Source organism: Diabrotica virgifera, chromosome 8 (assembly GCF_917563875.1).
Source record: "Diabrotica virgifera virgifera chromosome 8, PGI_DIABVI_V3a".
NCBI classification, from domain to species: Eukaryota; Metazoa; Arthropoda; class Insecta; order Coleoptera; family Chrysomelidae; genus Diabrotica; species Diabrotica virgifera.
Genome location: NC_065450.1, coordinates 79,354,300 through 79,368,693, shown reverse-complemented (window position 1 = coordinate 79,368,693; position 14,394 = coordinate 79,354,300). Strand labels below are relative to the sequence as shown.

The window sequence follows — 14,394 nt, the reverse complement described above, 5'->3', positions numbered from 1 at the left end:
TACAATGAACATATACCATTCATACGCTGTGGCCAAACCAGCAAACATCTCATGTACAAGTCTTTTCTACGGAAAGTTGGGTAGTATCATGAAAATCACCAAACAAAAAAAAATGGTATTGCGATTCGCATACTGTATTTTATCTACGGCAAGGAGGGTAATATTATGTAGGTTGGTATTTTACTTTTATAGTTAAATAATCGTCTATTCAATATATAGGAGACTACATTTGCCATCTAGTTTTTATGTTTATTATTAACTCTAATCCTTCCGTAAACGGAACATAATAATGTATACAACGTTTATATGATATATAAACCTTCGGTGTAGAATACTATGACGTTCCCCCACTCATGGAAAATTCACAGATACGCGATAGAATACTATGACGTTCCCCCACTCCTTCAAAATTCACAGATACATGATTGAATGAATAAAGCAAAAATCAGTATCATTCAATCAATCGATGAAGCAAGATGGAAAAAATTGAGTTGTTCAGAGGTCCGAACGCAGTCAGAAAAATTAAGCAGTTAAATGTAGATGATATACTTATTGATCAATGGATGACAAACACAAAAGTTACCTGCTACATCTTTTATGTCAGCGGAGTACCAGCATCATTTGTACTCTTATCGAAACGTGACTTTGATCCACTTGGACAACATGATGTACCAAGAGTATTAGAATACGTATACACTTTACCTAATCATCGGAGAAGAGGATATGCATGCAAACTTATACATCACATAAAGAAAAATAATGAATTCACTGCGTTCTGCTCCAACGAAGAATCTGAACGGCTTTTTTTAAAAAGCAAATGTATTAATCACGGCTTAATGAATTATAATGTAATGTTTAGATATCCATAATAAATTTATATAAAATATATCTTGTCTTATTTCTTACACGTTTAATGTACTTGTAAATAATAGATGGTGTAGCTTACAATGACAATACATAAAGATGCATGAAACTGCCATGGTTATTAATCCTATTTTGATATCGCCCAATAGAAATATGGGGTATAATAAAATGAATGAAGAGATAAAGAAATGATAAAAATAAAACTTTTTTCATTTATCCACTCACTTATGCGGTTAAAAAAACCTTAAAAAGGAAAAGGTATCTGCTGTTGCCATGCAACGCAGCAGTAGCACACACATTAAAAAACACATCCATCCTTGTTTGCATACAACAATACACTGATCCATAATATAAGAATCAATTTATAAATAATCACATAAAGCATATGATAGAGTGCCAAAGAGGCCTTATACATAACATGGTGTTAAAACAGACATCTTAACGTAATTTGTCATTCAAAATCCTGTAATTTGAGGTGTCATACGATGAGATTCGACATATCAGGCAAATAATAAACGATAATGTGTCAAAAGGGCGTTATACATGACATGGTGTTAAAACAGACATCACAACGTAATTTGACATTCTAAATCCTGTAATTTGAGGTGCTACATGATAAGATTTGACATATAAAAATGATGTTAGCATGCAATGAATGAAAAGTAGTCAATTCGGTCGAACATAAATTTGTTAAAAAAAAAAAACAAAAATATGTTCTTAACAGCAGTCACCAACGTGAAGGTACGACTACATCGACCGCCATGTTAGTAGAGTTGATGGTTAGTAGGAATGAATTATTTTACATTATATGACAATATATTTAATGATAGCCATATACTTAACTTACATACTAAGATAAGCACATTATTATCTAACTTGGTTTAGTAGACATCTTTTTATTGATCTGTTGGACATCTTTTATTCATATTAATGTTAAAACATCGAAACTTTGGTGTTAATTCTAATTCATTAGATACTATAGTATTCAAAATGAATTATTGAGGGTAAATGCGGTAGCTCTAGGTTATCTAATCTTAAAACTAGGTATTTTTCCGACTCCTGTTTTGTGACAGGCTATCGAAGACTTAAAACTAAATCGGGGAAAAAGAAGACCATTAAGTTATCGATCGTCTTAACTTGGAGGCTACACGAGCAACGGTTCTAGAGTTAACCAGAACGGCTCATTAATTTGCCAGTTATTTTGGTCCATATCAGATATCTTTTTAGTGGTCATAACTAAACATCTTTTTTTTTATATGTGCTAATCTTAATAATTTTACTTAATTTTGAGATGCATAACTATGATCTAGTACAATTATCATATTATATAAAAACGATGAATGTAGGAAAGGCTGAGCAAAGGAATATAATAAAAGGGCCTGCTTCAGATATATATAGCATTATGTTAGCTGTAATAATAAAGTTTGATAAATGACTATATTCAATCAACTAAATAATATTTAATGACATTAAAATAATGAGTGATATTAAAGGATGATAAGAGGAATATAATAAAAAAATTGTTTGATTCAGATGTATATTGTGGTTGTAATAAAGTTTAAAAAATGACTATATTCAATCAACATCAATCTTAAAGGCAATCAGATCATCAAGGATAAATGATAAAATATGGCTGGCTTATTGTAATCCTGATTTGTGTTAAATCTAATCAACATCCATCTTAAGATTATCAACTAGATAGTGTCCCCACGGTAGCGTATCATAAGACTCCGGAAGGTGATATCGTTTATCGTCAGTGGGACTAAGAGCAATCTTGCTTTGTGTAATTGTATATACGTGGTGTTTATCAGAGCGTATAAGATTCTGCGAGGCTGTCTTAGTTGTAAAGGTATCCAAACACTCGACATAGTCTTCGAAGGTAATTTTAGTCTTTACAACAGATTTTTTAACCCCCTTCGCCTTCTTTGTCACACCATAATTTTTAATAAGTATTTCAATCTCATCGTCCTCATACTCCTGATCTATTAACTTTCCCCTCAGTTTCATTATATCATTATCTGTGATAGCTACTTTTGTTGTATATAATTTAGATCTGAGCCCTATGTAGTCTGTCATAATGCATCCATTATTCTCATCCTTCATCAGTCCAAGTACTTTTTTATTAACCTGGGGGATGCCATACATATTGTCTTTAGGATAGTCAGATGTATCGAAATACTTGTGGCAGTCTGTTTTCACAGCTTCATAGGGATCTTTTTCCCGTATCTCTACGATCTCACAATCGGTATCTGTATAGCAGGTCGTAAAGTTCTCACCAAACCTTCTATCTAAATACCCATAGTGAAAATCATAGATCGTGGTTTTAGCCAAATCCAATATACTCATGCCCACGTATATTGGTTTATCCAACCATATTTCCGCTCTATGCATCTCGACAGCTACCAAGTTTTCATTAAAAATAGTAGCATTCTTAAATAGGGGACTACTTATTCTAGCTTCTGCTCCGTAACGACCCTCCCATTCAGTAAGCAATTTAATGTCAACGCGCTTGCGCACATTCTCCATGGTCTTGCCGAACACAGCGTTGTTCATCAGCTTGAAGAGATTTTTCTCAAATTCATTTTTCGCTGCCTTTCGGAGATTTGTATTCAAGTCAATGTATGATTTTAACCAAGGACTCTGCTTAAATTTTAGGACTCGGTGAATCTTTTTGAGCACCAATCCGTGTGCTAGCGCTTGCTTCAAAGTTCTGTAATGAATTACGTATCTTTCTTTATCATGAAGGGTAGCCATTAATTTGGTTTGCTCTCGCGGTCGTTTAGGAGGAAGCATAGTTTTAGGGTTCAATGATTGGGGGCAAAACGGAAGATCCTTATGACGATCGTGAATATGTTGGGGGTACTCCAGATCGACCTCGAGGAAGTACCCTTCAGAAGCATCGTCAGGTGTGGACAGAACATCGATGTTAGCATCAACCCACTCGAACCCTCCATACGGAAGGAATTGCGACATTGCCCAGCCATATTGATTATTAACGTCGAAATACATGAGATAGGAGTCGGGCTTTGATGGATCGTAAGATTCCATATACTTGTTATTAGCGTGGACGCGACGTTTCGAGCATACTTGACTCAAACCACCACGAATACCACGCTCCACAAACAAAAACATATCTGGATCTGTTAAAAGCTCCAGTTCCTGTTTTGTATGCTTAAGCATTGCATCCCATGTGAAGCCGGGAAGAGTAAAGTAATGAGCTGGGTCAAGATTATATGTTTTAAGACAACTGGATCGAAATTGCTCAAAGACGTCCGCAAGAAGGAGAATATCCGTTTTCATGTATAAATCGATATAATCCCCGAGATTGGAGCAGGAGAATGAAGACCAGACATCTTGGGCTCTACGATAATGCCGACGAGGACATGGTTTATCCTCAAGTTTATTGTAAAATGCTTCCTGGGGCGGTAGACATGTTTCATTGAATTTTTGGAATGAATCGATATAATCATATGGCATAATACCTTTCTTAGTTAGAAGATTGAAATTCTCCTCAGATAGTGATAAAAATTGAGAGTTGAGATTAGGATATTCTGTCAAATACGAAGAGAGCTTATCGAGAGAAGAAGCCATAAATCGAAAACTATCGATAAAACGGAATTTAATTCGAGCATGATCGATATGTTTCGTAAAAGAGATATATTTCTCCTTAGTAATAGGAAGAAGATCTACTGGACCTTTGATATGCGTAGCAATATCGTTAACAATGAAGTGCGCGTCATACCCGCTAAGGTTATGAAATATCACTGGGATAGTGTGAGCATCTTTGTAATTAATGTTACACCCTTCGTGGGCCGCCCCTCTGTAGTTATGTTCAGGAATCATGTGATCGTGGTCTCGGACTTTCTTATCACTGGGGGAGAAGCGCTGCTCGCAGATATGACAATGAGTGGCAGCATGAAAATCTCTTTCCTGCTGAGATGTCATATTTATATCATAGGGGCACATAAACACTGTAGATACATTCTCAGCAAGCTGATTAAGTTCATCTGCAAACCATTTCATGCAGTCCTTTCCTCGATAAGAGTTATAAAAAGAGAGAGTATCATCATATGAGCATTTGAAGAAATACCCAACTGCTACAGGAATATGTTCCTGATACTTCTTAGGATCTCCCGTACGTTTCAATGCACTTTCGAGATCTGCATATACGGCGAAGGGGGCTTTAATCTTATTCCTATAATTCTTAAATCTTAGCATTTTTCTACTCTCGTCTGGCAGTTTGATGGCTGTTTCATTAATTCTTACGCAATCGGTGGTGTGCGCTTCAAGCTGTTTTGATGATGAAAACGGTTGTAAGCACCTATCACAGATAACATCTGATCGACCTTTGCAGCATGTCTTATGAGCATTTAACTGTTCCTGTGATCGAAAGTAATGCAGGCAGGCATCACAGAAATATTTTGTTCCATCTTCGGTGCTAAGCTGCTTGGAAAGGAGGCGGGATAAATTTTTAATCCAAACGTAATGGTACTGAGTAGGCGGCTCGTCATAATTATCTTGAATCAGAAGAAGATTTATATGTTTATCCTTTCTGTTCTTTGTTAGCAAGATTGGGAGGGTCGTATAGTTCTTCTTCTCCTTTTTCAAATTATATGCGTTAATGGATATATTGTTTTGTTTTTCAAAGTTAGGAATTTGTTTGATGGTCATTGGAAACTGAATACCTTTTAATTTCAATACATCAGAATAGTGTGGATATTTGAAAACTCTTTGAGCATCTTTGGTAGCAGGATATAACGCCGATACAATTGCCCATGCAAAGCATGCCTCATCATCATTTTTGACATTTACGCATGCTTTTTTTCTCTTAATCTGAGGAGGAAGTTCAATGTAGGAGGAGCCAAGTTGCGGTGTAAATTTGTTTATATTCACCCCCAGGTTAACAACTGCCTTTAGAGCCCATCCGGAATCACGTTCTTGGAATTCTTCCAAGTCTCGGCTGATGGGCTCCACTACTTTTTTCTCGAACCATTCATCAAGATTCGTGTCCCGATATATGGCTGAGTTTGAAGTAGTAAAGTACTTCGTTTCATTGATCATCTTATCGCCTTGAGCAATCTCGAATTCTCCACCAAATGCTATATTCACCTTAACGGCCGCCTCTTTCTTTAGTGCGTTCTGAATTCGCCGCTTGAACAGGGCTTTGCAATCCACTAGAAAACTGCCAGGGTCCTTGTGTTTAAGGTTTGAGATGACCCCAGTCCGAATTCGTGAGTTGAACGCAGATAAAGAGTCATCCCATTGTACCCTATGCTTTGCAGTCTCCTTTGTAGGTGTCAGTCCCGCCCCCTTCTTTTGTTCGACCTTTAACTGATTTCGTAGCGTTTTCACTTGCCGCATCTGGGCTTCCAAATGCTGTTTCTCCCCCATTGTCTTAGCATATCTCATAGAGTCCCTGATATTTTTGATTGCCTTATTACATTTCATGAGGCCTTCTCGTATCTTTTCATCATTATAATTGTTTGGGATTAATCCCAAGATGGATGCGATTTTAACAATTAAATCAGCAATTAAAGACATTTTAAGCAAATTCAAAGCTAAATTAAAATGTAAAATTTTCGTAAAACTAGAGAATTAACAAAAAAACTCAAAAATAAATTTTCAGAAAAAAAAAACTACAAATTGTGATAAAAACCACAAATTTTCAAAAAATCAAAAATTTTTTAAAATATATCACTCACCAAAGCACACTTCTGAACTATATAAAACTCACCAGAGCACACGTCTGAACGCTAGGAATATCTGAAACAGAATGAAGAAAATGCCGTAATGTAAGGTATTAAATATACTTCTAGTCGGACGGAAAACTAAATGGTATTATGTTATGCTCAGAAGGCCCCTGAAATGTGTGAATTTGTGCTTGTTCTTCCATAAGAATCAATGTAAAAATGCTGCATTTAAGACATTTATTAAACTTGGTTAATTTTTCAAGGAAGTATCAGTACTACCAACATAAAAAGAAGCAGTACGGCCAACTTAGAACAAATATTACCAGAAAGTAAAAGATACTTTGTGATGATTAGATTGGAGCAGGCACATAAAATTATAAGTCGACTCATTCATAGTTAATTCTTCATCATTCTATCACAAGAAGGATTCATGGTTAGGAATTGAAAGTGGGTTTCATATAATTCTTCTTCCTGGTCTAGTTACGAAAATATTTGAAAAATGGGCAACATAATTATGATAGATGTCAGCTACTTAGCGAAAGATGTGGAAAATGTATGAAGAGAACCGATATACATATATCGAGATATGATGAATAAACACGACATTGAAAACTGTTCAGTTAGATTTGCATAACATTTCGGCGAGAAAACTCCCGCCACTTTCATCACTAACACACTCGATAACACAATAAGTTTTCATTCTTCGAATAACCGTCAAAGCAGGCACAGCAGTTGCTCCAGTATGAAACAGCACATTCAGTTAAACTTGATTAAGACATGTAACGAGCAAGAATTTATTCGAGCCAGCTACGCAGGCGTGTGTTTACCGGCTAGTTTAATATTTCATGAAGTTGCCAGCCAGTATGGGATAAGACAGAGGTGGTAGTAGGTGCAAAGTTCTACTCAAATGGAATTGTAATTACGCCTCATTTCTGGAATGAACATACGAACTAGTATACGACCCAACAGATGCAATTACAAAACATCATCTACCTCATCAAATAGAATTTACGATGAAAAAAGGAATGTTATGTGTAAAAGCGGCGAAGACATAAAAATGTAGAATATTTATTATGATTTTCAGAAAAGCAAATCGACGACTGCCTATTTTAAAGAGGCTCCTGCAGGTCTGCTGGAAATACGAAAAAATATTTTTATTACTGTAGCAAAGATACTTAGGAAAAAATAAATAAATTTTTGAAGTAATTGTTTTTTATATACAACTCAGTTATTGACAATGACCTACTTAGCTATAAAACAAATAATTAAAGAATTAGGTTATATTGTTACAAACAATATATCACTTGTTAATAGGAAGTACGTCATTGATGCTTGTAGCAAAAAGGTTGTTGAGCGCAAAGAAAGTGTGATAGCAGAGAAAGAGAGAGAGAGAGAGATAGAGAGAGTTAGGTGCTGACACGTTCTGTCACGTTATTTTACGTCACGTTCTGTCACGTTCTGTCACGTTCTGTCACGTTCTGTTGAGTACTGTCACGTGATTTACGTCATTCACGTAACGCTCTGTTAGTTACTGTCACGTTCTGTTAGTTACTGTGACGTTCTGTGTCACGTGATTACTGCATGAAGTAAACTATGATTCAGCGTTATGTCTGAGGTTATACAGCGATAATTTAACGGTTAGCGCCAAGTCAGATGCAAGTCAGATGTTAGTCAGATGCAAGTCAGATGTATGCCAGATGCATGTTAGCTATATGTCAGATGCAAGTCAGCGGATATAGATAAAGGTGTTAACTAGAGAAACGGCATTCAGATACAAGAAAATTAACGGTGAACATCGTGTCAAGCAGCTTGCTAAGTTATTAGAAAAAGTATAATTCACTCAAAATAATAACGCAACGTGAACAACAACTCAAAACAGTTTTAACACCTAGTACTGAACCTCTTGGAGAACTAAACAATTATCTGAAAACTTCACATCAGACAGAGAAGCATGAAGAGACCAGCGGACACCAAAACAATCGTTTGAGAAATATGCGCCAGAAGGATGAAGAAAGCACAGATGAAGAAGAAGATGAACACCTTCAAAAATATTGGCATCATTCACCAGACCTTGATAGAGCTTATGGTCCACACTATGTTTGGAAAACTGATAAATGGCTAATGGGTGATATGGAAATCAAATTTGCTCCTAAGAATATACTGATTAACGATAGCAAGTACAAGGCTACTTGTGGGCTATATACTGTTATAATTTTATATGTATCCTCAAGACTTTACACCAAATGATAGCCTAAACTATAAAAAAAATATTAGAAGTCACAGGTGTTCATAGAGATTCCCGAGGATATTTGAGACATCAAGCATTCCCGGATAAATTTAATAAGATCATAAAACCTTTGTTTAAAAATAACTCAAACATGCGTCGAAGCCCCTGTGAAAATGTTCGGAAAACTGAGAAAAAACATCGTAAGAGTGTTGAACGCTCTGACCGACAATTTAAACAGCGCACAAGCATAGATTACGAGACATCATCGTTTAACCATTATGTCGTTGGACCTCTGGATAAAAATGTTAAAATAAATCGACTAGGGCATTTAGTTTTTAATTAAAAACTGTAATAATGTACTAGCATAAAAAAATTTAAATAAAATAATAAAATGACTCATATTGTCTCTTATTTACTAACCCAATGCATTACAAAGAGTGTCAATATATTTTTAAAAATAAAAATAAGTTGAGTCGTACATAAAATAGAAAATGCAACACGATTATTATCACACTGTTAAAAATAAATACCAGCTACGCTTGGTCGTATATAAAATATAAATGACAGCTACGCTTCATTGTATATTGTTGAAAAACAAAAGTACGGTAGAATGCGGCATAAAAAGATACTGAAATAAATCATAAAATTGTTCAGAAATATACGGACGGGTGTTGCATCATACATGCCTGAAAAACATGAAATAAAACAAATTTATAAATCAAATTAGAAAATAAGAACTAAACGGTAAAATACTATTATCCTAATGCAGATAACAAGAAATATGTGCTAAAAGAAGACGGAGTACCGCGCTAAATGTATCATAAAAAGTTACTATTCTTGAGTGCCCGGGAGTCGGCATACCACCGATTCGGGACCACATGGCTATTTTGGTGGCCCCCGTATCGGCATACCGATTCTGGCTCATGATGAGCTGGAATCCGCCTACCGCTTCTGGCTCATGATGAGCTGGAATCTGGTGCATGAAAGTGACCACGTATCGGCATACCGATTCTGAGCCACATGGCGATTTTGATGCATGAAAGTGGCCCCCCCGTATCGGCATACCGATTCCGGACCATATGCGGATTCTAGACCATGAAAGTATTAGAAAATAAGAACTAAATAGTAAAATATGATTATCTTAATGTAAAAACCTACCTCATTTATTTATGTAACAAGGAAATATTAAAAGATGAAAAAAGTACAGTAGAAATGAGTCATAAACAGCTATTATTATTTTAGGGATAAAACGTAAAATCAGTTAAAAATATTAGCGACAGATACATCCTACGATATGATAAAAACAAGTAATAAAATTACTATAATAAATCACATTGAATATAAGAATAAAATCACCTATAGTACACACATTTTATTTTAAGAGAAGTATATATATAGATACCTAGAAGACCTGCAAACAAGTTGGGAAGAGAGAATTAAAACCAGTATTACCCATAGATGAAAGGAAACACATGTACATCCAAATTATTTAACAAAAATAGCAAACCAATAAATTCATAAAAACCATATGTAAAATAAACAGCAAAATCTCTTACCTTAATTGAATATTTTCCACTGAACACTGCAACTATACTGTAGAAACTGTCAGATGTCGACTGTGGTATATGCTCGTCTGTTTCAGTATTTATAGGCGAAATTCACACAGCATGAACGTGATCAAATGTTTGAATGTGTTTTGCAAAAACAAGACCTTATAGTTTTAAAAATATGTGATAACATTTACACAAATAACAACTGCGGTTACATGTTCTCATCCGACTACATCCGGACTTTTAGCATTGTGGCTTGTCATATCTTTGGAGGTTAATATTAACAAAAATAACGTCTGCACTCTTTTCTTATCAACCATACACACCCGGCATGTTAACAAACAACTTAAAATATTTTTGTAAATATTTCAAATTATTCGATTTTTCATAATTTTGTACAAATATTTGTATCTTTGGAACGGATAATCAGAAATCAATGTATGACCCATCAAATTAAAGGATTTTGAATGACGAATTACGTTGTGATGTCTGTTTTAACACAATGTTCTGTATAAGGCCTTTTTTTGTACCATATAAGTACATTTTGTGTCAATATAGTACATTGAGAATTTGTAGTTTTTTGTCGTTTTCAGCCATAAATAATGACCGTAACACACTTGGTCAGTGATTTTCTTAATATACATGAAAAGACCTTTCTAATGATATATTGCACGGGGCACTTGGTGCAAAATTGAGCGAATTAGGATTTGCTAGAGATCAAACTGCGATAAGAGATTTTTCTATGCTAATGGCTTTGTTTTAACGTCAATAACAATAAATAAGCATTTACAGCTCAACCAAGTTATCCCTTAGGCCGTTATGGCAATGTACCATGTATCTTCGGAACGGATAATCAGAAATCAATGTGTGACCCATCAAATTAAAGGATTTTGAATGACGAATTACGTTGCGGTGTCTGTTTTAACGCCATGTCATGTATAACGCCCTTTTGACATATTATCGTTTATTATTTGCCTGATATGTCGAATCTCATCGTATGACACCTCAAATTACAGGATTTTGAATGACAAATTACGTTAAGATGTCTGTTTTAACACCATGTTATGTATAAGGCCTCTTTGGCACTCTATCATATGCTTTATGTGATTATTTATAAATTGATTCTTATATTATGGATCAGTGTATTGTTGTATGCAAACAAGGATGGATGTGTTTTTTAATGTGTGTGCTACTGCTGCGTTGCATGGCAACAGCAGATACCTTTTCCTTTTTAAGGTTTTTTTAACCGCATAAGTGAGTGGATAAATGAAAAAAGTTTTATTTTTATCATTTCTTTATCTCTTCATTCATTTTATTATACCCCATATTTCTATTGGGCGATATCAAAATAGGATTAATAACCATGGCAGTTTCATGCATCTTTATGTATTGTCATTGTAAGCTACACCATCTATTATTTACAAGTACATTAAACGTGTAAGAAATAAGACAAGATATATTTTATATAAATTTATTATGGATATCTAAACATTACATTATAATTCATTAAGCCGTGATTAATACATTTGCTTTTTAAAAAAAGCCGTTCAGATTCTTCGTTGGAGCAGAACGCAGTGAATTCATTATTTTTCTTTATGTGATGTATAAGTTTGCATGCATATCCTCTTCTCCGATGATTAGGTAAAGTGTATACGTATTCTAATACTCTTGGTACATCATGTTGTCCAAGTGGATCAAAGTCACGTTTCGATAAGAGTACAAATGATGCTGGTACTCCGCTGACATAAAAGATGTAGCAGGTAACTTTTGTGTTTGTCATCCATTGATCAATAAGTATATCATCTACATTTAACTGCTTAATTTTTCTGACTGCGTTCGGACCTCTGAACAACTCAATTTTTTCCATCTTGCTTCATCGATTGATTGAATGATACTGATTTTTGCTTTATTCATTCAATCATGTATCTGTGAATTTTGAAGGAGTGGGGGAACGTCATAGTATTCTATCGCGTATCTGTGAATTTTCCATGAGTGGGGGAACGTCATAGTATTCTACACCGAAGGTTTATATATCATATAAACGTTGTATACATTATTATGTTCCGTTTACATTAAGATTAGAGTTAATAATAAACATAAAAACTAGATGGCAAATGTAGTCTCCTATATATTGAATAGACGATTATTTAACTATAAAAGTAAAATACCAACCTACATAATATTACCCTCCTTGCCGTAGATAAAATACAGTATGCGAATCGCAATACCATTTTTTTTTTGTTTGGTGATTTTCATGATACTACCCAACTTTCCGTAGAAAAGACTTGTACATGAGATGTTTGCTGGTTTGGCCACAGCGTATGAATGGTATATGTTCATTGTAGGAATGTATGATTGGAGGGAGATCGAGGATGTTTGTTGGTCATACTGTAAGTATGGTATACGTTGTTCTAGATGGCTTGGGCATAGTTACATGTTGCAGCCGACAGGTGGCGATTTGTATGACGAGATTATCAACTGTGATAGGATGTTTGATGGATTGGTCATACTGTAAGTATGGTATACGTTCTTCTAGATGGCTTGGGCATAGTTACATGCTGCAGCCGACAGGTGGTGATTTGTATGACGAGATTATCAACTGTGATAGGATGTTTGATGATTTGGTCATACTGTAAGAATGGTATACGTTCTTCTAGATGGCTTGGGCATAGTTACATGTTGCAGCCGACAGGTGGCATGATTAGGCGAAGAACTGTAATAGACGTGGAATCCCCATTAAGTTGACAGGTCAAAATATCTCCAATAGCAACAAATATATCACCGTTTTGGCAATGTTGCCATGTTTCTCCTTTCCTTCAACGTCTGTTGCGTTAAAATCAATAGCAACGAAGATATAGTGCTGTTTTGTCATTGCTGACATCTTTGTTTTTATGTTAACATATTCAATATCCCCTCTTTTTCCAACAAGACCTTATTCACAAAAATTGAACTAATAGACACGAAGATACGATATAGTGCCGTTTTGGCAATGTCTTTGCGTTTGTTTTTCATGTTAACATATTCCTTGAACCTTCCACTTTCCAACAAGACCTCATACACGATGATCGAGCTAGTAGAAACGAAGATACGATATAGTGCCGTTTTGGCTATGCCGCCATCTTTGTTTTTTTTTTTGTGTTAACGTATTCGTCACCCCCTCCCCTTTCCGGTGATACCTCACACGTCACGATCGGACCAGTAACAACGGAGATATGCTTTAGTGCCGTTTTGGCTATGCCGCCATCTTTGTTTTTTTTTTTGTGTTAACGTATTCGTCACCCCCTCCCCTTTCCGGTGATACCTCACACGTCACGATCTGACGAGCAGTCGCGCCTCCACCACAAAAAGCGTCAAAAATGACCAGAATGGACCTTAAAATTTCTTATGGAGATTTACATGTAAAAAAGCGTCAAATTGCGCTAGAACTGTTGCTGCCCCTTTACTTGGCCCCAAACAAACCCTCAAAAATTCTTATGAATCCATTAAGTAGTTATTCTATTTGTTTATCTCAGACCTTTTTTTTTGCAGTAACATTAGTCAGCAGATAATAAAAGTACAGTAATACTACACCTATTAAATGAAAGTTTAAGAGTTAAACTGTCAATATGTATCAAAAAAGTTAAAACAAATCATTTTTATAACCAAACGTTTTGCAAAAGTACTGTTATTCTTAATATGGACCACTCATCAGCAGTAAAAATCTGTAAAACCGTGGAATTCGATTTTAATGAAAATTTGGGTTTAAGCTCTGCTGACACTCTTCTTCAAAATCTACCCTATGCTGAACTACGCTTTTGCCTTGGGGATGAAAACAACCCAATCTAGGGGATGAAAATTTTTTAATCAAAATAACTATGGAAATCGATAAAGTGACCAATTCTAAGTAAATTTTTGTCCAAAATTGTTTTCCAAATTTCCAAGTTATTTGCGATTGAAACTATGCATTTTTCTTTGAAAAAACTCACGTTTTATAACCGTTTTTCATGAATTACTTAAAAAAAGTTAATTTTATAGAAAAAATCATTAAGAACAAAATTGTGGCTAATAAAAAAAAGAATGTGTG

General features: G+C 35.1%; 2 protein-coding genes and 1 long non-coding RNA gene across 4 annotated transcripts in view; 2 read left to right on the top strand and 1 right to left on the bottom strand.

Annotated features, from left to right (window-relative positions):
• The window catches only part of LOC126890372 (guanine nucleotide-binding protein G(s) subunit alpha), a 149,281-nt gene that overhangs the window by 18,164 nt on the left and 116,723 nt on the right, over nucleotides 1–14,394 (top strand). The window lies entirely within an intron of this gene.
• LOC126890371 (uncharacterized) lies at nucleotides 2,129–10,870 on the bottom strand. Its single transcript, XM_050659248.1, has 2 exons — nucleotides 10,338–10,870; nucleotides 2,129–6,627 (listed from the first exon to the last, which is right to left on the bottom strand). Exon 2 carries the CDS (start codon nucleotides 6,403–6,405, stop codon nucleotides 2,530–2,532), a length of 3,876 nt encoding a protein of 1,291 aa, XP_050515205.1. The 5' UTR covers nucleotides 6,406–6,627; nucleotides 10,338–10,870; the 3' UTR covers nucleotides 2,129–2,529.
• LOC126890373 (uncharacterized) lies at nucleotides 6,547–7,760 on the top strand. Its single transcript, XR_007700298.1, has 2 exons — nucleotides 6,547–6,699; nucleotides 7,346–7,760. It is a non-coding gene; the product is annotated as an uncharacterized LOC126890373 (long non-coding RNA).

Excerpts from the sequence above, each read along its gene's own strand:
- LOC126890371 (XM_050659248.1), bottom strand. The coding sequence starts at position 6,405 with ATGTCTTTAATTGCTGATTTAATTGTTAAAATCGCATCCATCTTGGGA.